This window comes from Anolis carolinensis, chromosome 3 (genome assembly GCF_035594765.1).
Source record: "Anolis carolinensis isolate JA03-04 chromosome 3, rAnoCar3.1.pri, whole genome shotgun sequence".
Classification (NCBI taxonomy): Eukaryota; Metazoa; Chordata; class Lepidosauria; order Squamata; family Dactyloidae; genus Anolis; species Anolis carolinensis.
The window spans coordinates 97411581-97435330 of record NC_085843.1 but is presented as its reverse complement, the minus strand read 5'-3'; the positions used below and the strand labels follow the sequence as shown (position 1 = coordinate 97435330).

At 38.1% G+C, this 23750-nt stretch overlaps 1 protein-coding gene across 4 annotated transcripts in view; it reads right to left on the bottom strand.

The window, feature by feature from the left end:
- The window catches only part of sh3kbp1 (SH3 domain containing kinase binding protein 1), a 241000-nt gene that overhangs the window by 71733 nt on the left and 145517 nt on the right, over positions 1–23750 (bottom strand). For all 4 annotated transcript variants that reach the window (XR_010004972.1, XM_062977243.1, XM_062977245.1 and 1 more), the window contains one exon: positions 14319–14515. Coding sequence is in view for 3 of the 4 variants with exons in the window: in XM_062977243.1 (XP_062833313.1) it covers positions 14319–14515 (197 nt within the window). In the remaining variant the exon portion in view is untranslated. The remainder of the gene's footprint in view (positions 1–14318; positions 14516–23750) is intronic.

The window sequence follows — 23750 nt, the reverse complement described above, 5'->3', positions numbered from 1 at the left end:
CAGGGTGAGCTCCCACTGTTAACCACAGCTTCTGCCAACCTAGCAATTCAAAAACATGCAAGTGTAAGTAGATCAATAGGTACAGCTCTAGCGGGAAGGTAAAGGCACTCCATGAAGTCATGCCGACCACATGACCTTGGAGGTGTCTACGGACAACGTCGGCTCTTCAGCTTAGAAATGGAGATGAGCACCAACTCCCAGATTCAGGCACGACTAGACTTAATGTCAGGGGAAAACCTTTACCTTTATGGCCATACAGCTCGAAAAACCTTCAGCAACCCAGTCTTTTTGTTAGATACAGCAAAACCTGGAGTTGCACCAGAAGACTTTTTGTTGTTTCACATGCACTAACAAGGTAATCCTCACTATTCTTACTTGAAAGCAAATTCTACTCAAAGTGGCTTAATTCCCTTTAAAGAACTTAGAATAAGAATCCACACGTACTTAAAGCGAGTCCTGTCAGCCATATAGCTATGCATCTACATAATGCTTGCAATAGGTATGTAGTTTTCATGCATACACTCTTTCTATTCATTCCCTTCCATTTGTTTACTTATCCAACCATTTCCCCTCTTCTCTGGTTGTTTCAATCCCAGGGTTGGGGAGGATATTTCTCCCCACCAAGGCATTTTCCTTCTCCCTTCATCAATCTCTGCCTTGCAAATTTGTGTGTTTGCTTTTCAAAGAAAAATAAAGTAACATCTGTGTAAAACTCTAACATAAATCAACAGTGAAGAAGGAAACATCCCACACATTTTCCAGACCATGCAATGTCAACTTTTTCCATCGGCTCTGAAAAGGAATAAGAACTGACAACAATTTGTCAGCAGCTCAGAAACGGAGAATAGAAACTGTAGATATCTAAGATAACATGATCTTAATATTCCTCTGCAGAATGCCATTCCATAGAGGGGACAACAAGGAAGCAGGTGATTTTATCAAAAGAGACTGGGAATTTCCATGCAGGTAAGCCCAAGCCAGAGATGTGTTGCAAACAGTGTCATGAGTGCTATGACAAAAGACATTCACAATATTTTGTACATTTCAGTTTGAGGAAAACTATTACTGTAGATTGTTTTCCTCAAACACTTCTGTTATTTGTATTGCCACACTCACTCCACTGCACTGGGAATGACACACTCAAGTAAACGGGTCCCCCAACTAAATACAATTCTTTAAGAAATTCTGCAGATACGGTTTTGAAATGAATGAAAGATAGCAAACCCACAATAACAAACCATCTTACACAAAGCTTCATTTCTGTAGGGGATCCTTGTAAAGGATAAAAATATTTTTCTAAAGAAGTAAAAACAAAATTAAGACATTTCATCGTCAAGTCGTCAACTGACTTATGATGATCCTAATAATTTCATAGGGTTTGCTAAGGCAAGGAATACCAAAGGTGAGATAGTTAGTTCCTTCCTCTGAAATATAACCTACAACACCTGGAGTTCATTGGTAGCCTCCCATCCAAATACTAACCATAGCTGATCCTGCTTAGCTTCCAAGGTCAGATGGGATCTGGTGCTTTTTATGACATTTAGCCAGTCTTTGGCAAACTATTAAAATCACCCTTGATCCATATCCTCTTCATTCTATTTTATTTCCTTTCAGAACAAAAAAAGGGGAGACCACATAATAACTGAAAGATCTGTTCAGAAAACTATGCATCTTCTTCAATGTTTCCAATGGAAGCCAGAAGGCTTCTTACCAATGCGCACACAGAGAACTCTAGTTACATGCTAAATCTCAGAACTATTGGAATTAGCTAGCTGTACAAATATATGAACTGTCAACATTATTTTATAATATTTATTATAATAGAACTCTGAACTGAATATAACTGTGAATCAGTTTCAAACAAAAAAAAATCATTTTTAAACAAAAGGAGTTATCAAAAAACTTTTTTAAAAGAAGGGGACAAAAATCGCAGTATAGCTAAACAATTCTGGAAGTGGACTTCCTTCCCTTTCTCTCCCCCCTTCTTTTTAAACACCAAATAAGGATATGAGAAAGTCGCATTTCCTATACAGATTGCACAAGGTAACTGAACAATAAGAATTGTTCACATTTTTAGAAACTCATGCTAAAATTAGGCAATCATCAAATATCTGTGTAAGTTGACTGATCAAAATCAGGGCTGGAGTGGGGGAGATGGGGCTACAGAATTCCAGAGCAAGCTCTATTTTTGCCAAGGAATCAAGTCCTGTATTTTAATATGTTACTTATTACTTCACAAAGACAGATGGAGCAGCTTTCCATTTTAAGACTTCAGTGAAAAGTCTCCCACTTTTAACACATCATTTTTATGCCACGATACAGTCAGCCAGAGGCTCCTGGTGCCAAACATCTGTGCTCTACATTATGCAAGTTACAACTTGGTTGCAGATATAAGCACATATACACAAAGCAGAGTTTTTTGTTGTTGTTTTTTTTAAAAAAAAAACAAGAATGAAAGACGTACCTCTTCTCCCATTGTGAAGGAAAGCTGCCTTTCTAGAGTTTATAGCAAACTGTTCAAGAGCAGCACTGTGAATCCTCCCATTTCCTTGTAAGTGCTGAGCTCACTAAGTCTGGGAGACCAAGCCTAAAACTGAGTCACACATTAAGGCCAATGCGAGAGCTAGGAGGAAACAAAGCTTCCATTTGTTTATTACACAGGAAACCTGGAAGTTCTTGCCGTTTGGGCTACATCAGAGTAGAAGATTTCTTCCTTGCTAGAGAGAAACACTGGGCTTCTCCTGACCACACACACAGAATCAGAAAAAGCAACAGGAAGAGACGACGGCATAATTTTTGTGAACAACCCAGAGAAAAAGATACTTTTAAACAAAGCTATTCAGAAATCAACTCACAGCAGGATTCTCAAGTTCACAAAAATGTAATCATAGAACAAGAAGAACAAACATATCTCTATTGCTTAAGATATTATTTGCACAGTGGAAAATAATTATTTTCTCAGCAGAGTGACTCACGAGAGACAGGAGTTAGTATTGTACATTAAAATTAAGTAAGTTATACTGCACACTACATGATGGATGTAGTTTCTGTAGTGAAAGTATCATATATTTATATTTAAGGAACCAAGGTTAGATGTTACAAGGCAAAATAATGATTTAAAATATGACATTTAAACTTGGGCAATAACCACTCATGCCACAGATCGTGTTTGTATATTCCCCGGGAAAGGCAATGCTGAATTTTAATGAGCAAAAATTATGACAGCGGTGGACTGATTTCTCACGTAGACACACACAGGCACTTCAGGACTACAACTCTCAGCTCCAAACCATGCAGTTGGACAGGTTCAGATCTGACTCACGCAATAAAAGATGCCGCCCACGTTGATTCGCCAAACCCAGTTTCCTAAAAGATGAGTTTCAGTTCAAACCCCGATGGAACACACTAATCGGAAACATTCAAATACAATCATCCAGTTTCCCATCAACTTAACCTTAAAAATGACTTGACATCTTATTTTCAGAACTCTAGTTGACAGAGTACCAGTCTTATACTTGGCATACCTGAATTCAGATCCACCCAGAAATTAGTTACAAGCCCCAAGGCATTACAGCCATCTATCAGACTTGTCTGCCCAGTTTGCAAACTTGGTTAAGTATAGTTCATATGAATGGCAAATAAGCAATCTTTTCAAGGATAGTGAAATGGAACACAGATCATGAACACATATAATGCATATGCATCAAGGGTGAGGTTATTCCAGTGACAGGGTTAGAGTTTAGCACCTCTTGTTATTTATTTCATTTCGAATCTTGGAGGATATACTATAAATGATCAGTTTATGGCAAATTTTGTCCCCAACCCTAACAATCCAATTTAGTCAAGTTTGCAAATGAGTAATCTGTTAATAAAATAATTGTCGCTGTTTGCACTTTTCAGCATTTTAATTAATTCTGACCTCACAACTTAGAACCCAATTCTTCTTTGAAGACGTATATAGACCTGTAGTACAGAATAATAGAATGTACCTGATGTAGGCGGCTATGGTTCTCAAAGGTGTGTGCTGTAATGCATTTGTTAATCCAAATTGCCATAGGATTTTTTTGTTGTTCATAAAGATACCATCCTGAGGGGGAAAGCAGTACTCTCTGTTTTACTTTAGGCAGTTAAAAAGTTAATGTTGCAAAAGGTATTCATTATGGTTGTTCTGATAACTATTCCATGTTTCCTTGTAAGAAATCAGCTACTGTATTTATTCATTGTCTGTTTGGTTTTAATTTTTTTTTAATGCAGTGGTTTGGAAAATGAGTTTTTCCCAAGATGGTAATGTGATTTCTTAGAAAAGGAAATGCTTAAAAAAGTAGTTTGCTTTCCAAGACTTTTCATCATCTATCTTAGAAGGACTGTGTTTGTATAGATATGCTGTAAACAGAAAACAGACCTCTTATTGAGAATATCTGTACAGTTTCCAAGACCAATTTTAAGTTATGCTTTTCTTGTAATTTCTTCTGTATCAAAATTGATTTTATTGATGTTTCTTGAGATATAACAGATGACACATATCTAATTCATTGTAAACTTATTGATCTTTTTCTTAAAATATTAGAGAGGAGACATATCTAATATGTTGTGTATAGTGGTGTTTAAAAATCAGATACACTCTAAGCAGCAGCAGCCCTTAAGCATATTGAGAAAAACGAAGCACAGAGTGCACTTTTTATTATTGTTTTAGAAACCCGAAAGGTCATCAAAACAAAAACTCATGTCTTTTTACTACAGTTCTGTTAATCACATACCATAGCAAACCTTAAAACCATTTAAGAAAAAATGCAATTTTATTATCTTTTCCATCCAAATTCTTGGATCCATAAAGTAATTTATTGAATTGGTTTTATTTGCACTCAGAAGATCTCAACAGATTTCTTGAAATTCTAAGATTCAATGAATGCTGCCTATCACATCACATCTCAGAGGGTAGCTTAGTAAATGTTCTGTCAGTCTCTCTCAGTGTCTCTGATGGCATAAACCCTTCTCTGGGGTATTGAAGGAAGTAGATAAATTGGTGAAATGTTATAAGAATATACAACCGAACTGTTGGAAATGTGAAAAACATATAGGTACTTTTTACCGTACGTGGTGGACATGCATAGAAGTAAATAAGTTTTGGAAAAATATACACAAAAGAATAAAAAAAAATCTAAAATTGAATTTTCCAATGAAACCAGAATACTTTTTATTAGGTATACAGATTTAACATTTAATAAAAAAACCAAGATAAATTATTCACATATTTTACAACAGCAGCTAGAATAGAATATGCAAAAAATGGAAAAAATAAAGAAACACCCAGCATGGAAGATTGGATTATAAAAATTATGGATATTATGAACATGGATAACATACCATCTGAAAACTTATCAAGTCACTTCAATTAATAAAACGGATTGGACATGTTTGAAAGACTATATAAACTCAGACAATAGTAAAATGTTCATTTGATAAGAGACGACTATGTAAAAGAGGAAGATTATACAAAGATCTATCCCAGGAGGAAGAGATTAGAAGTCAGCAACTACCCTTGTTCATTTCATTCCTCTCGTTCTTTCCCTTCTCCCCCACCACCTTTCTCCACCCACCCTTTTTTGGTATAACTAGTTTTATATAAAGAAGACAAAAAAAATGTATTCCCCCCTCTTTCCCCCCGTTTTTTTTTCATTTCTTTTTTGTTGCTTTCTCCTTTTGCTCTTATTCCTACTGAATTGTTCCACCACTTTCATTGTAAAAAGAAAGACAGCACCTACTATTATTTTTTCTCTCTTTCTCTTTATTATTTTATCTTCAATAAAAATGAATTTAAAAAAGAATGAGGGTGACACAACAGGAAATCTACCTCTAGGAAGGGAAATTCACTCCTGAACGAGTTATTATGGGGAAAAAGTGTCTCCACTGCAGCTTTATCACAATCCTTCTTTCCACAGGTCATTTTTTTTTCTTTTCAAAATCCAATTATCACAGGGACATAAGGTGAGGTGAAATCTTCTGAACAAGGGCACAGAGAGCAAAACAAACATCAGAGGGGTGTTAACCCTTCCCTATGCTATCCAAATCTCTCGTGTATATATGTGTATGATATATGTGGCTGAAGTTACAAAATGTGCCTGTTCTGACTTTCATACAAATTCAACTTAAGAACAAACCTACAGACCCCATCTTGTTCATAACTTGGGGACTGCCTATATAGTTGAGGCTATTGTTTCTGTAGCTCAATTTACTTGACAAGTTAATATCCAGCTCTACTTACAAAAACAACACTCAACTCATTATTTTAAGAGACCGTGAGTTCAACACTACTCGGCAGAAGTTAGCTTCTTGAAGAGCCAGTAAAAATTGCAATTGAATATACCCAACAATATTAAAGCTTATTTAGAATAGAATGATACATGTATGTTTCCTATATCAGCTCAAGCATTAATTCCATGCCCATACTCTGTTCTAGTTGGCCCTAGAGTAAGGAAAGAAGGAATGCTTCATTTCTGCTGAAGCTTTCCAAAATGTATTCTTTCATATGGTATTTATTATTTTAGGTCATCATGTTTTATTTCTGTATTTTCGGTTTTATATTAAAAAGTAAAGTATAAAGTGATACATTTGTTCCAATAATCAGCTAAATACTCCCTAAAAGTACAGTATTTTCCCATGTAATCTGACTTTCAATTCCTGTAAAACTAATTAATACTATTATTCTACAATTTAATTTTCATCTTAGTACATATTCAGAAAAAAATGGTTTGGGAGTTGCTCATGAACCAATTAAATACACAAAGCAAAATGTTAGCCAGTGAGTGCATTCGTACAAAATCAGTTATGTGCAAGATCTCACTGCTCCCTCTGCTCCCTCAAAGGCATCTATAACATTCTATGATGATTATATAATAATAATAATAATAATAATAATAAATCCTGTAATCTATCTGCAATAAAGGTTGGCAAAGTGGGCATTTGGCCAAGTGTTTCCTTTACCCATGAAGCGCTCTGACTTTGCCCCCAGCTCAAATAGAAAAATCTAAATGCAAACTACAGTCCAGAAGTGAGTTGCTGTTTAAGTAATTTACATTATACTGATTTAGGGCAAAGAGTAAGAGAGGGAGGAAAGAGGACAGAGAGAGAGCAACAGCAAGCACACATTTAAAAAGATTGGCAAATCATACTCTTAGCAATGTATGGTTTGGCATTGAGGAGTATGATAAGTCCCCTTATTCCCATCACAGGGGTTTATATTTTTTTTTCCAGGACAGTACATCAGTGGACATAGGGAAGATGAAACAACCTAGATCATCAGAAATTGGATACCCCTGAGTTCTACAACATGCAGACATTTACGTCATTTCAGTTTTAAAATAGGAAAATCAACTTTTTAAAAATACACACACATATACACATAGAATATTTCTTACAGACATTAAAACTAACACCTTGTGAAATCCCTAAACTAACAACTTTCAAACCAAATCCAGAGTGGAAATGCTGATTAAATTGTTACCATTTTAACAGAAGGAAGGCATGTGATGAACTAAAATTGACAATTAACAACTGAAGCAAATTATGAAAAAAGTCAAAAAGCAACTGATGAACACTTGATTACATTCACCTGATTATAATCATATTTGGTTTTAAAGAAATCAGAAGACAGAATGGGCATTTTTTCTCTGTTGGATATCACGAATTACAACTAGCACTGAGTCGAACTCCCACTGGAGGCATGACAGGAGGTAATTTTAGTGGATTGTCTTACTCCTCTCCACTGATCCCCCTCCTTGTAAAAGCATGTGAGTAACTAAAAAGAGGAGACATACAGGAAATTGGCAACAACAAAAGGTTTTCCCCCTTAGTTGTGTGTGTGTGTGTGTGTGTGTGTGTGTGTGTATTTTTTATTAGTCATTTCCAACTATTTTTTCCAGAGGGTATGGTAGGGAAAAGGGAAGGGTTTTCTCCCTTATTATTAGGGAGTGGGGGCATCCACAGTTCGTTTTATGGATGCATTTCAGTGAGCTGGGAATCGACTTGGTGCTGTAATTACTGCCCACATGAAAATATGCATTTTTGTTGTCTCAAATGTAGCACAATATCTTTGTGTATATATTTTAATCAGGCTGCTGAAACCTATATATGCATATATGTAAAACCTTATGAACAGATTTTCAGTACACCCACAGGGTAACTGCTTAAAAATTCACCATACATAAAACTCTCTGCAGCATGTTTTTAATCTCATCCCACACAGTAATTGGATTAAGCACACTTTGCCTACAAACTATCAATGGAAGTTTGTGATTATCAACCTACATAATTTAATTTAATTTCTTTTTTAAGATAAAGAATACTTTAAGTAGAATATGCATTTTAAAATTGAAAACCAGCACTATTGTAACTAACTAGGAGGGGTTAAAACTTGACTGACCTGAATAGTTACTCAGACTGAACAGATGTAATTGGCAATGCAAATTATTGTGTTTCTAGTGCAAAAGCTCTATGTGCAAGACCTCAACAGCTAAAACGATGAATCTAGTTTATAGACTAATAATATAGTGACCCCACATATTACATGAGGGATCCATTCCAGAGCCCTTTGTGTAATACAGTTTCATCATGCCTTGGGTTTCTGGTGGAAGAATATCAAAGAATCACTCTGGAGGATTTAGAAAATGCTAAGAGAAGTGTTACTGAACTTCCTCCAAAACGTCCAGCTGAAGCTGATCATGGATTAGTGCTGGAAGCTAAAGTGAACACTTCTCTAGCCATTTTCTAGGTTCTTTTTAGTAATAGTTTTTATTATTATACCTTAAAGAATAAAAATAGAAACATATAATATTGTTCACAAATAAAAGATAAGAACAAAAAGGGGGTGGGAGTTGTGGAGCTCTGGTAAGTAGATTAAAAGGTAAAGGTTTCCCCTGACGTTAAGTCCAGTCATGTCTGACTCGGGGGGGGGGGGGGGGGGGTTGGTGCGCATCTCCTTTTCTAAGTCAAAGAGCTGCAGTTGTCTGTAGACACCTCCAAGGTCATGTGGCCGGCATGACTGCATGGAGTGCCGTTACCTTCCCGCTGGAGTGGTACCTATTGATCTACTCACATTGGCATGTTTTCGAACTGCTAGGTTGGCAGGAGCTGGAGCTAACAGCGGCCGCTCACGCTGCTCCCGGGGTTCGAACCTGGGACCTTTCGGTCTGCAAGTTCAGCAGCTCAGCGCTTTAACGCACTTCGCCACTCTAAGTAGATTAGAGTTATATAAAGATCTGCTGTATCATCGAAGGAGGAGGAGGAGTTTGGGGAGATAAAAGGTGTGTGTGTGTGCTTGTTTGTTTTAGTTGTTACATCCATATCTTCCATACAAGTATTATTATACACATCATCTAAAAGTTCCAAATGTCCTCTGCAGCAAAACAGAAACATCCTTTTTGTCATACAATGGCAAAACTTGTCACATCTTCTCATATCCAGTACTCTTTCAATATTCTTTTCCAGTTCTTTGGATATATTGTTCTAGTTTTCGTTGTTGCCCTATAAATCCATGAAAATCAAGTCCCTTTGTTACTAAATTAGTATTCTATACATGAGAATTCACTATGTTACATTGTCATATGTTCATCTCTTTTTTAACACTTCAGAAATGTTATGTATTTATATAACTGTATGTCCTTTAAAATATCTAAATAACAAGGCTTACAATCATTTCTGTTCAAATTAGAAAGTACTATTAAATCAATTATCTAAGGCCTCTAGTCTCTCTTAAATATAGAATGTGGTATCTCTATATACCATTTGTGTTATTTTAGTCCACAAATCCCACTGTGGTCATCTTCCTCTGGTTTCCCATGAATTCAATAAAGAGTTTCCATTCTTCTTGAAGCTTATGTGTATTAGTTTGTTGTAGCGCTAAAGCTAAATTTTGGCCATTTCAAAAACTTTTGTAATCCACTCTTCTGATGTTGGTATATTTTGTTGTTTCCATAGTTTTGCATATTCGATTCTTGCTGATGTTGTCATATAGAGAAAAAAAATCTTTCTTGATGTTTTACTATTTGATTGTCCATTAATCCCAGTAGGAAGAGTTCTGGTTTTAATGGAATTTTGTGTTTTAGAATACTCTCCATGTCTCTGTGAATCTTTATCCAGAATTCCTTAGCTTTTGGGCAAGTCCACCACATGTGGTAAAAAGTTCCAGTCATTTGTTGACATTTCCAACATATGTTGGAATATTTTTGTACCTTTGAAAGTTTTTCTGGAGTTATATACCATCTCTATATAATTTTGAAAAAAGATCTTTGACAATGTCGTTTCTTGTAAATTTTAGTCGCTTTTTCCAGAGTTCTTCCAATTCTTCTAAATGTATTACTCAACCTATTTTTTGGCCCACTGGATCACAGCATCCTTTAGTTGTTAATCAACTGTATAGTCTTTCAAAATAAATTGATACAGCTTCCCAATCTGTTTAGTTTTTGTCTGGGGTAAACTGGTTCCATTGATTCTCCGATTCTTGTATACCACCCTTTTTTTTGTCTCTGTTGAAGTTGAATCACAGAATCATAGAGTTGGAAGACATCATATGGGGCATCTAGTCCAACCCACTGCCATGTAGGAAATGCACAATCAAAGTATCCCTGACAGATGGAAATCTAGCCTCTGTTTGAAAGTTTCCAAGGAAGGAGCTTCCACCACACTCCGAGGCAGAGTTCCACTGTTGATTATAATGAAACCATGTTATTGTTGGATATTCTTTTTTGCAGCTCTTGTATTGTTTTCAATTCCTGCAACGTTTCTTTTTCTAATAATTGCTTGTAGGATAGATATTCTCATCTAGGTGTTCTTAGCTGTGGAAATGTCTACAGTTGTGGTTTTGTCCATGCTAGTATATAAGAATCCTTTGCATTTATTCCATACTCTCATCAATGAATTTCTTATTTGATGTTTCTTAAAATTAGGGTCCAATTTCATTTTGTCATAGATCAAGCATGCCTGCGAACCATATTTTAGGTCAGCCCCTTCGATTGTAAGTAATCTATCATTTTTTTTAAAAAAAAATCAATTTTTAGGTTCTTAAGAGCAATTCTATGGTATTCAAATATAAATGTAATGAGCTTTTATAATAAGAGCACACTGTATTAAAATATAAAATGGGTGATGCATAATATTGAATTGGTTACCAATTATCTAACCAGACAAATGACCTCATATAGATTTCCCACAGCAACTAACTGAGATGATTATATATCACTTGTGCTGACTGTCAGTGGAAACTGAAGAATAGGATGAAGAATTTAGGAGCAAGTCCTCTTAGACTACACCTACTTTGCTGCTGAACTACTTCACATGTTATTTTTTAGTTTTAGAGTACTAAAATGATCCTACATGGCAGCGGAAAGAATCCCTTCACATAAATATTAACTCCAAGGATTCACCTCTACTAACTATGCTGATTAGGAGTGGAGTGCATTGCAATTCACTAACATCTGAGATGGGTGGCACATAATAATAATAATAATAATAATAATAATAATAATAATAATAATAATAAAACTTTATTTATAACCCGCCACCATCTCCCCGATGGGGACTCGGGGCGGCTTACATGGGGCCATGCCCAGACACCATACAATATAACAAAATAAAACAATATATCATAACACAATATAATAGTACAAAAATAATCATATACATTACAACACAAATCAGAGCAGACAGGGCGGGCCACATGAACATTTAATTAAAAACTCGGGAGAGAGAGGCATATAAATAAAGAGAACAGGGGTATAAGATGGAACAGTCCAAACAGTCCAAAGGATAAAATCCAAGGGGAGTAATCAAAAAGGTATATAACATTTACTCCCCGAAGGCACATCGAAAAAGCCATGTTTTTAGATCTTTCTTAAAAGCCAATAAGGTGGGGGCTTGCATGATTCTCAGCCCTTCAGATTTAGTGACACATAAACCAAGGAGTGCAAACGACTTCTTAATAAATCACATGTTATTTACCCAATGGATGCATGGATCAATTTGGGCCTACAGGAAACAAAAATGGAGGAGACATTCTGCAGCAAAGGGAACAACATGTTAGATCAAGCTCACAGTAATGCCTCTATTGTAGTTATAATTTAATTTACTTATCCCTTTGTAAATTCTCCCAGTATTACAAAACGTTTGCTTTCTAAATAGCAGGACACAATTTCCATCATGTTTAGTTAAGTTAATTTCCTTTCTTTGTATGATTGTGCCCCAAACAAGTAAAGGCACCCTCCTCTACAGTTTTCATGATGTTTGGTTAAGTTAATTTTCTTTCTTCATATCGTTGCCCCCCAAAACACCCCCTACTTCTTGTCTGCCACAATTGCTATACCTGATACTTGATTACTTTTCAGGTAAGTTTATTTTGCACAATAAGATACCACAGGTTTCATAGAATTCTATTTGGCAATGGATTACTGATGCTAGTAAATACCATAATAACCCTGAGCAGCAAGACATGCTATACTTTATAACATATGACATAATTTGAAATGGCCAGGATACAAAGAACACACTGGAAAGAGAGGCTGCACATAGGTACAGATCAGAAGTATCCACTGTAGGTAAGCCCAACATAAGTAAAGAAAAACCATGGCAAAATAACTTCTATAAAATATGCTTTTGCAAACGGTAGAACTGTTACCAAGTTCTATGATAATAGCATAATCCTCAGGCAGACAGTGAAGGATTAATCTCTTACCCATAGTTAGCAAGGCCACAGCCAAAACATTCACACAGAAATGAATCACATGAGTCACCAGTATGATATATTTGTCTTTTAAGCAATTATAATGATGAGTTACTTACCTGTAACTGTGGCTCTCTGAGTGGTCATCTCTGCCCTCACAAAAATGTTTTTTTTCTCCTGTGCAGAGACTATATTCAGGATGTTCTAGAGCTGAGTAACTTGGCAAGTATATCCTACCTTCTCCCACTTAACTACACATTTCTTAGCCCTCCAAGCTACTGTCCCTCACAGGTTTAATACGGGTCACGTAGTGTCAAGTGGGTACTTTTCCATTTATATAACAGATGACAATGGGATTGTGTGTTGTAACCTGTATGAACTACCTCTGAATAGTCCTTTCGAATGCCCGAAACACCTTGAGTACAATTCATCTTGAATTTTCTAGACCTTATGTAACAATTGATACCTCACAAATCCAAGATTGGGTGAAGACACCCCCCCCCCCTTTGAATTCATCCTTTTTGCATCAATTCGGAATCTTCTTCACTGCACCCTTCTTGAGTAAAGAAGTGATCTCTTACAACTGACCTCTTGCAGAAGGAGTATAAATATGCCAAAAGGTGAAAAACTTGAGCACTCCAGATAAATAAGAATACTGATGATCCACCAGGTGGAATAATGAAGGTATAACCTGAACCCGTGAGATGGAAGCTGGCTTTGGTTGTTTGATACTAAGATCAACTAAGGAGTCATTCTGAATAAAAAAATCAAAAGTGTGACTTTAAAGAAGCAGAGGGCTTTTTGGAAGTAGAAGGCTGAAACTTTTGTTGTCTAAAATAATCTTTCTAATATGTAGAAGAGTCTTGAAAAGAAGGTTGGAAAGAGCTGGGTGAGGATGTCGAATGAGAGAAAAGAGAGGACTGGCACTTCAATGATGACCCAAAAATATGCCTGTGGCCAGAGATCCCCAACTGAGTAGTCGTCAGATGACATTATAAATATGCTCAAGAGACTAATGAGATTTAGCATTAAATAAACCTTGGCTATCAAAAGGGAGTTCTTCCACCCTGCAATGAGTGTCATCTGACAGATCTGTAGAGGGAAGTCTGGCTAATAAATTTTCAATGACACATTCCTCAGGTTCTCAAGGACGTTAAGAAGGAATAGCATTATGCTATCCCATAGGGGACCCTTGGTAGACTGACATCCCATAGGGGACTCGTGGTAGACTGGATGTCTATGCTGTCCACCGTAACTGCCAAGGAAACAGAAGACAAAAATACAAGAAAAAGAGAGAAAAAGCTGCCCAATAAGAAAACATCTAATGTGAAGCAGCTCTAGAAAGTGAGGGGAGAGTAACTTGCTGGCACACGCATATAAGGTGGACAGGGTGTTCCTACCAATCTTCTCAGCTCTAGAACATTATGAATGGAATGCCTGATTAGGTGCGAAACCCATTTGTCTGAGGCACAGAGATCACAATTACATCTTTAAACTAGTACTTCTTTTCTTAACCTTGGCACAACAGAGTATGAAATACAACAGCCAAACTTAAGAGATAAACCAAGAAGGTCCAAACATATATTAAGAATCAAGTTACATACTGTACCTTTTCAAGTGGCAGAAAATCATTATCTACTTCTATTGACCTGGGGCGTAATTTTATAGGTTTGTCCTTGAAAATGTCACCAAAGCCAATTCCCTTAATTTTTTTGGGTTGAATTGTTGCTGCTCCATTAGCTCCTTCTGATTTTGTACTGCTGGAATCACCGCCATCACTTTCAGAGCCTGTAGCTTCTCTTAAACCTGCCACGAAGAAAGGGGAAACTTAAGAGACAACATCTGGCAATACAGAAAGCAAAACAAAACAACACCTCATGCACCAGGCCAGTATACCTCATGCATCAGGTCAGATTTCCTGTACAGGGAACAGATTTCTGTCTTAGCAAAACTGATTTAATAACAATCATCATCAGCTGTACTGAAGTTATGGATGATGTAGCACATCAATGTATGCATCCTCATTAAATAATAACAACAGCAGCAACAACAATAACAACAAGAAGACTTGATTATTCTCCTAGACCCTCTGTAAACTGAAATAAGAGAACTAATTGAAGTTTATAATCTTGGCTGCCTCTGGAATTAAAGCACATGCCACACAGCACATGAATCAATATTTCTAAAAGCAGAAATGATCTAATTCCATGTTTTAGTAAATGATCCAAAAAGATAGATGGCTGAAGGAAATTACACAGCAGCCTCATAACACTTTATTGATCAAACTTAGAAATGGGGGTAAATGTGGCTCTCTAGCTCCCAGTAGTTCTGACTGCTGACCATGCTATGCAAAGTTTCTGGAAGGTAGGATCCATCTGTATTGTCATGTGCACCCATCTTTAATCTATTTCTTCCCATAGGCTAACAGTATTGATTTAGTTCCCTGTTTTCTCACAGTTACCAATATTGATGGATCTAGTGAGTATGGCCTTTACCTTCTGGCCAATGTTAAAATAACTCCATCACACAAAGCTAAAAATAATATAGAAGATCTAAAAGATTTAAATGAGATATATTCTCATATATCAATGAGATATATTCTCATTGTGAAAAATGGTAATTTAATAAGAAAAAAATCACCCATTTATCTGTGGTAATGCAAAATTTAATAGTGACTGGTATGACCACCTATGTAGGCTTTTAAACAGAGGCTGGATGAGCATTTATTTGGATTACTTTGATTGTGTATTTTTACATAGGAGAGGGTTTATATACCACTGAACATGGTACCTTCTAGGTCATCTTGCTGGGATGGGACTGAGAGGCACTGTCTTACAGTGGCTCCGGTTCTTCCTGGAGGGCTATTCCCAGAAAGTGGTGCAGGGGGACTCCTGTCCAAATCCCCGGCTGTTGACTTGTGGAGTTCCTCAGGATTCCATTCTGTTCCCCATGCTGTTTAACATATACATGAAACCGCTGGGAGAGGTGATCCAGAGTTTTGGAGTATGGTGCCACCTATATGCAGATGACACCCAACTCTACTACTCCGTTCCACTTAATGCCAAGGAAACTGTCCAGACCCTAAACCAGTGCCTCTCATCAGTAATGGACTGTATGAGGGCAAACAAATTGAAACTTAATCCAGACAAGACAGAGGTACCCTTGGTCAGTCAAAAGGCAGACCAGGGAATAGGGATTCAACCTGTGCTGGATGTGGTTAAAGGCTCGCAGTTTGGGGGTCCTCCTGGATTCAGTGCCAAACCTGGAGGCCCAGGTATTGGTGGTTGCCAGGGGGGCCTTTACACAATCAAAACTTGTGCACCAACTGCACCCATTCCTCGGGAAGCCAGATCTGGCCACAGTGGTACATGCCTTATTTACATCCTGACTAGATTACTGTAATGCGCTCTACATGGGGCTACCTCTGAAGAGTGCTTGGAAACTTCAGTTGGTTCTAAGGGCTGCAGTCAGGTTGCTCACTGGGGCTGGCTACAGGAAGCAGACAACCCCCCTGTTGCAGCAGTTCCACTGAGTGCCAGTCTGTTTCCGGGCACAATTCAAAGTGCTGGTTATGACCTTTAAAGCCCTAGAAGGTTCAGGTCCAGGCTATTTGGCTGACTGCATCCCCTTTTACAGACCCGCCCATTCGTACAAGAGAGGTCCTTCTCTCGGTCCCTACTCCATCTTAAGCTAAGTTGGTGGGAATGAGAAAATGGACCTTCTATCTCAGTGGCTGCCCCTCAACTCTAGAACTCCCTGCCCAGGGAAGCCAGGACGGCCCCCTTCCTGCTGTCCTTCCGGTGGCAGGCTAAAACCTTTTTATTCAGGCAGGCTTTTAAAGAGGAAGATGTTTAAAGATCAATTAAGGCGGTGCTGTGGTTTTTAACTTTGAATGTGTTTGAATGGTTTTTAACTGGGAATGTTCAAATACTGGTTATCTTTAATCTGGTTTGAAAGTTCTTATATTTGTATATTTTTAATTGTTATGCTGATGCTTTTACGTTAACGTTTTGTGTTTTATGTTTGAGTCCCCTTCGGGGGAGATAAAGCGGGGCAATAATAATAATAATAATAATAATAATAATAATAATAATAATAATAATAATAATAATACACTTGGGAAGTGTTTGACTTGTGATTTTGTGATACGAAATCCAGCATATAGATATTGTTTGCTGTGCTCCTACCTAAGGACATATGCCGCGGCAATAGATGCTGCAAAGAATGCTTTCTTCGCAGCTAATATTGTGTCTGCAAAAAACCATCCGGCGGAGCTGTTTCGAGTTGTCAGAAGTTTGTTAAACCCCATCTCTCAAGATGGGATCCCTGACAGCGCGGCAGCCCGCTGTGAAGCATTTGCTCGTTTTTTTGCAGACAAAGTTGCTATGATCCGCTCTGGCTTTGACACCATATTAACGGCAATCTCCGAGGATGTAACACGAGCACCTGCTTGTCCCATTTGATGGATTCATTTCAATTGGTTGAGCTCGAGAATGTGGACAAGGTGCTTGTAGAGGCAAGGGCTGCCACATGCATCCTAGACCCCTGCCCATCCTGGCTGGTGAGAGAAGCCAGAGGGGGATTGGCCGAGTGGGTGAAGGTGGTGGTGAATGCCTCCCTTCGGGATGGCATATTTCCAGCGAGCCTTAAATTGGCTGTGATCAAACCGCTGTTGAAGAAGCCACCACTGGACCCCACTCAATTGGACAGCTATCAGCCTATTTCCAATCTCCCCTTTCTAGGCAAGGTCCTGGAACGTGTGGTGGCTGCGCAACTCTAGGCATTCTTGGTTGACACTGACAGTATGGTTTCAGGCCAGGGCATGGTACCGAGACAGCCTTGGCTGCCTTAGTAAATGATCTACGCCGCAAACTGGACAGGGGGAGTGTGTCCCTGCTGGTTCTGCTGGACCTCTCAGCGGCCCTTGATACCGTCCATCACGGTATCCTTCTGGGACGCCTTGCCGGGATGGGGCTCGGAGGTACTGTTATGCAGTGAGTCCGGTCCTTCCTGGAGGGTCGATCCTAGATGGTGTTATTGGGGGACACCTGCTCGGCCCCACAACCATTGACTTGTGGGGTCCCGCAGGGTTCAATACTGTCCCCCATGTTGTTCAACATATACATGAAGCTGCTGGGAGAGATCATCCGGAGTTTCGGGGTGCAGTGTCATTTGTACGCAGATGATGTCCAGCTCTGTCACTCCTTCCCACCTGTCACTAAGGAGGCTGTTCAGGTCTGGCCGCTGTGTCGGACTGGATGAGGGCTAACAAATTGAAATTGAATCCAGACAAGACAGAGGTACTCCTGGTCAGTCGTAAGGCAGAACAGGGTATGGTGTTACAGCCTGTGTTGGATGGGGTCACACTCCCTCTGAAGACGCAGGTTCACAGTCTGGGTGTTCTCCTGGACTCATCGCTGAGCTTAGAACCCCATGTCTCAGTGGTGGCCAGGGGAGCATTTGCACAACTAAGACTTGTGCGCCAGCTGTGCCCATACCTTGGGAAGTCTGACATGGCCATGGTGGTCCACGCTCTGGTCACATCCCGTTTGGATTACTGCAACCCGCTCTACATGGGGCTGCCTTTGAAGACGGCCCGGAAGCTCCATTTAGTACAATGGGCAGCAGACAGAATAATAACTGGGACGGCATATAGGGAGCGTACCTTGTTAAGCCAGCTCCACTGGTTGCCGATATGCTACCGAGCCCAATTCAAGTGCTGGTCTTGTCCTACAAAGCCCTAAATGGTTCTGATCCAATTTACCTGTCTGAACGTATCTTCCCCTATGAGCTCACGAGAACCTTAAGATCATCTGGAGAGGCCCTGCTCGCAGTCCCACCCGCCTCTCAGGCACAGCTGGTGGGGACGAGAGACGGGGCCTTCTCGGTGGTGGCTCCCCGGCTGTGGAACTCCCTCCCCAGTGACATTCAGCAGGCTGCATCCCTTCTGGGGTTCAGAAAAAAAATGAAGTCCTGGCTATGTACACAGGCGTTTGAAGAATAAGTATGTGTTGGCTTCGACACGGTCTGAATTAAGGCTCTTGTATAAGGTCTGGTGGATGAATGGCATAAACACTTTGCATTGTTTTAAACTTTGCATATTGTATTTTATGACTGTTTTAACTGTTTTAACATTTTAGTTCATTGTATAACGGTGTAACGGCATCAATTGCCACTTGTAAGCCGCCCTGAGTCCCCTCAGGTGAGAAGGGCGGGGTATAAATAATTGAAATAAATAAATAAATGTCTTTGTGTCAATAATAATAATAATAATAATAATAATAATAATAATAATGATAATAAACAGGATAGACCTTGTGGTCTCTTTCAATTCTACAATTCTATGACTTATGTACGTTCCCAGTAATTGTGAGTGTGTGGACAAAGTTATTTCTATTATGGGAAGGACATGATCTAGGATAAACAAACAAGAATCAAGGACTAAACCAACAAGGACAAACCCACAATAGACAGACATCTACTTGGAAACTATTGAGAAGTTTGTTTTTACATTGGCTACTCTGCCAGTCATTACATCTGAAGGCTTCACTATCATTTGGATTACTGTAGTTGTTAATTACATTTTGATGTTAGGTTCGTTGCATGTCACCTTTTATCTTTGTGATATCTCTGTAATATGATTTAAAAATGTATTTTAATGAAAAAAGCAACTTCCAACTCTTCCATCAATGGTCTCCAAAATATGTAGATTCGTTATAAAGCTAACAATATAGATAATAACACAATTCGACCGAACATGGATAGAAGTTATGTTTTCCATACCAACATCATCAGGACTGCCTTGTTTCATGTGGCTATATAAGCTCCAAAGGAATTATTGAAAATTAAAGAAATTATTTTCGAACAGAGCAATGAGAACTTGTGTGGTTACACAAACGCATACATACTAGAATACAAAGTAATATATGCATATGTATGTAAGAAAATTAAGAAAGTGCTGCGCCTACTATCATGCTTATCTCATTCAAATGATACTTGAATTTAATATATGTTGGGTTTTTTAATGTGTATGACTCATCAATGCAGTTATGCAATCAAAATTACATATTATTTAAGGGAGAAATAGAGAACTAAATGGCAATTAATCAAATATGCAATCAAATATACTGTGCATCTCTGCCAGCACATTTAATTACATTCTTCTCTAGCTGAGGCAATCTTGTTACAAAGGTACATATCCACACCCCTGAGTACACATAAAATAAATCAAGACAGACAGGCTGATTGGCTTTACTGGCCTTAGTGAAAAAGGCTAATTCCATTTGTATCAATTTAGACAATAACTGATTTTCCTGAAAAGCACTGAACATCTTCAAAGAAAATAGGTATCTTGCTGTTATGGCTGCATACAAAACATCTGAGCAAACAAATTCAACATGAATCAAGATCAGGTTTTTTTTTTTTGTTTCCCTTCTAAAGCTTCCACAATAATAACATAGATGGGAGAAATGGGAACATGAAAGACAAGCATATGAACTTTTCACAAATGTCATGACACAGCTTGTCACAAGCTTGGAAGGGTTACTTGAGCACAGAATATTCAACTCAGCAGCTGAGCCATTGTGAACTTCTGTCCTGGTATTCCAAGCAGTAAGATGCTCTCTCTCTCTCTCTCTCTCTCTCTCTCTCTCTCTCTCTCTCTCTCTCTCTCTCTCTCTCTCTCTCTCTCTCTCTCTCACACACACACACACACACACACACACACACACACTATGCCCCCCTTCTGCAGAGCTGTGAAAAGAAGAGGAATTTTGCTATTGCTGTTCTGCTTTTGCTTTGGGGAACCTGAGGGAGAAGATTTCCTGCTTTGCAGCCACACTTCACTTTCCTCCCAGAGCAGGGGTGAGCAAACGGTGGGCCTTAGGACAGTTTTTCTGGTCCCCACAGACTAAAAAACATCTCCAAAATAGCATCCCCAAATTACATCTGGAGTGTGAAAGCATTTCCACCATATTTGGAAGCCTGTTGACTAAAAAGGTTTCTTTGTTTCTAAATTCCCTCGGGCAGTTTCATGACATTTTTGCTCCAAAGCATGGTTAAAATACTTCATGTCCACATGATTTTTTTGTTGATATGTGGAATTGTTATTATTACTTTGCAAGAGTAGGTAGGGCAGGATGGCTCTCCTAGGTCTCCCGAAGAGCAAATATGACCCGCAAGTCTTCCAGTGTCCTACCCCTGTTCTATAGTAAGAACAAGCCAGATGCATCTAAGGAAAACATATGTCTCAAGAAGAATTATCTCACTGTGATCCAAGAAGCCTAATGTTCAAAGAGTACAATCTGCTAATCTATTAACCATCAACAGTAGTTTCAGTAGCTTGCTTACTCTAGTTCTAGTTATACACAGATCTACAGTGGAAACCTTGAATGGATTAGGCCAGAAATGAAAATGGTTCCTTAGCATTAACATATCTTTAGTTTAGTAGAATTTATCATGGAATCTTGAGTCATAGGAGTTTCTTACACAATAGTAGTCTCAATTTTCAGCAGACTTAGAGTACAGCTATGCTGTAAAATTAATGCAGACTGGTTCATTGCTATGAAATCATGGAAGTTGTAGTTTTACAAGATGTTTAGCTTTCTCTGGAAAAGAGTGATGATGCATCACCAAACTACAACTCCCAGGATTCCATAGCACTGATTCATGGCAAGTAAAGTGGTATCAAGCTGCATTACTTCTACCATATAAATGCACCCATAGATTTTCAACTCCTCCCATCCCTAATATCTAGTCATGGTGGTTAGTGTTAATGAGAGCTCCACGTTTAACAACATCTGGATGGCAAGAGATTTCTTCTTCCTTCACTACAGATAATATAAAGATACAAATTTGCTGGAGAGTTGGCAAGAGTTCATTCTAGGATTCAAATGTTTCATAAGAGTATCAGTTGTCCTTTTCCATTCCCCCACATCAGTACTGAAAAACTGTTGTCTCTTACAGCTGTTTTAGCTTTCAACTCTCAAAAGCATGATTAATGGCAATGGATTGTGTGAGCTGTAGTAAAAAACACCTGGAGAGAGAAACTTTCCCCGTACTTACTCTAATGGTAATAAAGTCTCAAGCACAACATGTAGTAATCCACTGTTTCTGAGATGAAGCAGTGATAATAACATCAAAGTAAACTGAGGTTTCCCAAAACAAAACTAAATATTGACTGAAAGCCAAGCTGATGCTCTGAACATTTCATGTTTAAGAAGGACAACAAATCAGTCTTGAGCCACAAGAACTAAGTTTCTTTTACCTAGGTACCTCTGAGGGTATTGTATCTAGCTCTTTATTGCTGATATTCTGTAGCTTCTAAGATCCAGTGAGAACATGTGCATCCCTTAGTCCACAATTGCCTCTTTTCTTTATGTATATTCTAAGATTGATAAAACAGGACAACTTTGAATACACTTCTGGACATCTACTCTCTCCTCCTTCAAATACAAAGGAAAATGGGGCAGATCATCCTGAAAAAGGATTGAGGATAATTTCAAACAGGCCTTCAATTTGAAATAAGTTTTCTCAAGTCAAATCAATCAACCACATTGGATTCCTGCTTTAATTCTTATGGAAAGGTAGTGTCCCTTTCCCCTCTATTAAACTGTTCCTCATCAACGTTTTAAGGAGATGTGAAAATATTTGTTTTCAGAAATACTCATATAGGGGGCAAAGGACTAAATATAACTTTATTGAATCAAATACCTGTAAGTTGTGGTAAGAGCCATTGTGGTGTGTCTTCACATAATTTCTGACATCACAACCCCACTGAAGTTCCCTAATAGGCGGAAAGATTGTTATCAATTCATATAAGAGGGCAGACTTTACTTATGTCCTTTGGATCTCTTCCTTATAGCTAACAGTGTACTTACTATTTTCTGCAGATTAACAATTCTGCAAAATAATTCTCATGCTTTCAGATGAGGCACTTCCTTTCCCTAAAACAGAGAATCTCCCAGGATGTTCAAATGCTCACTCTTACATTTTAAAAATCCCAGTGTTTTTTCAGGATTGCTACTATCTTCTTACCATAATAAATTTATTAAGGAGTGAAAGACTCAGAATATGCACATGATCTTTTGATAGGGAATGCAAAGAGCTGCCTGTCTCAGCCTTGTTTTAATAGCTACAAAGCAATCTTAGAAAAGGAGGGTTTTTCTAAATAGGAAACTCCTGAGAGAGACAGAGAGAAAACTGTAGACAGGTTGCTTTTTTGTCTATCACAGCTAAAAGGAAATTCTGACAAATCCTGAACTATAAATTCAGAACATTCCCATAAGAGAGAAAGGAAATATTAGCTGATAAGGAAAGGTTAGTCTATCAATATCTTGAAAAACACAAAATTAGACTATAGCAAAGATCAGACAGCAAGTATAATTGTTACAAGGTCGGCCTCAAAACACTAATGGAATTGTGTTTTTGGATAGTCCGAGGCTCTAAGATCTGACTCATTAATAGTAAATCAATCTAAGTGTGTATTGTGTATTCCGTCCTGGAATTATGCAGGATGAGAAACAACTTTATTGATCCTGATTTCTTACCCTCAGTGATTTGGTTTAATTAATTTGTCTAGGAGAAACATGGTGTGCAATTATAAATGCTGCACCTACACAACGTTTTAATAATATTGGCTCTGTCAGACAAATGTACATTTGGTCATGGATTTGGCTGTTATATTTTCTACAGATTCAGCTGGATATTAAAGTTTTAAAATTAAGATAATATAAGCTGTAATGTACATAAGATAAAGGTGAAGGTTCATTAAGACGTTAAGTCTAATCGTGTCAGACTCTGGGGTTGTGGTGCTCATCTGTATTTCTAGGTCATGTGGCCAGCATGACTGTGTAGAGCACCATTACATAATTATAAAATGCCTGATTACCACCATCATGCCTGCAATCAATCCTCATGCCAAACAAATGGAATCGAAAACAAAATACAAAAATATTCCAAAGTCATACATTCTGTTCAGTAGGGACTTCAAAATGTGACAACGTTAGAGAGAATGAGTATACTTACTCATTTATATAAGGAT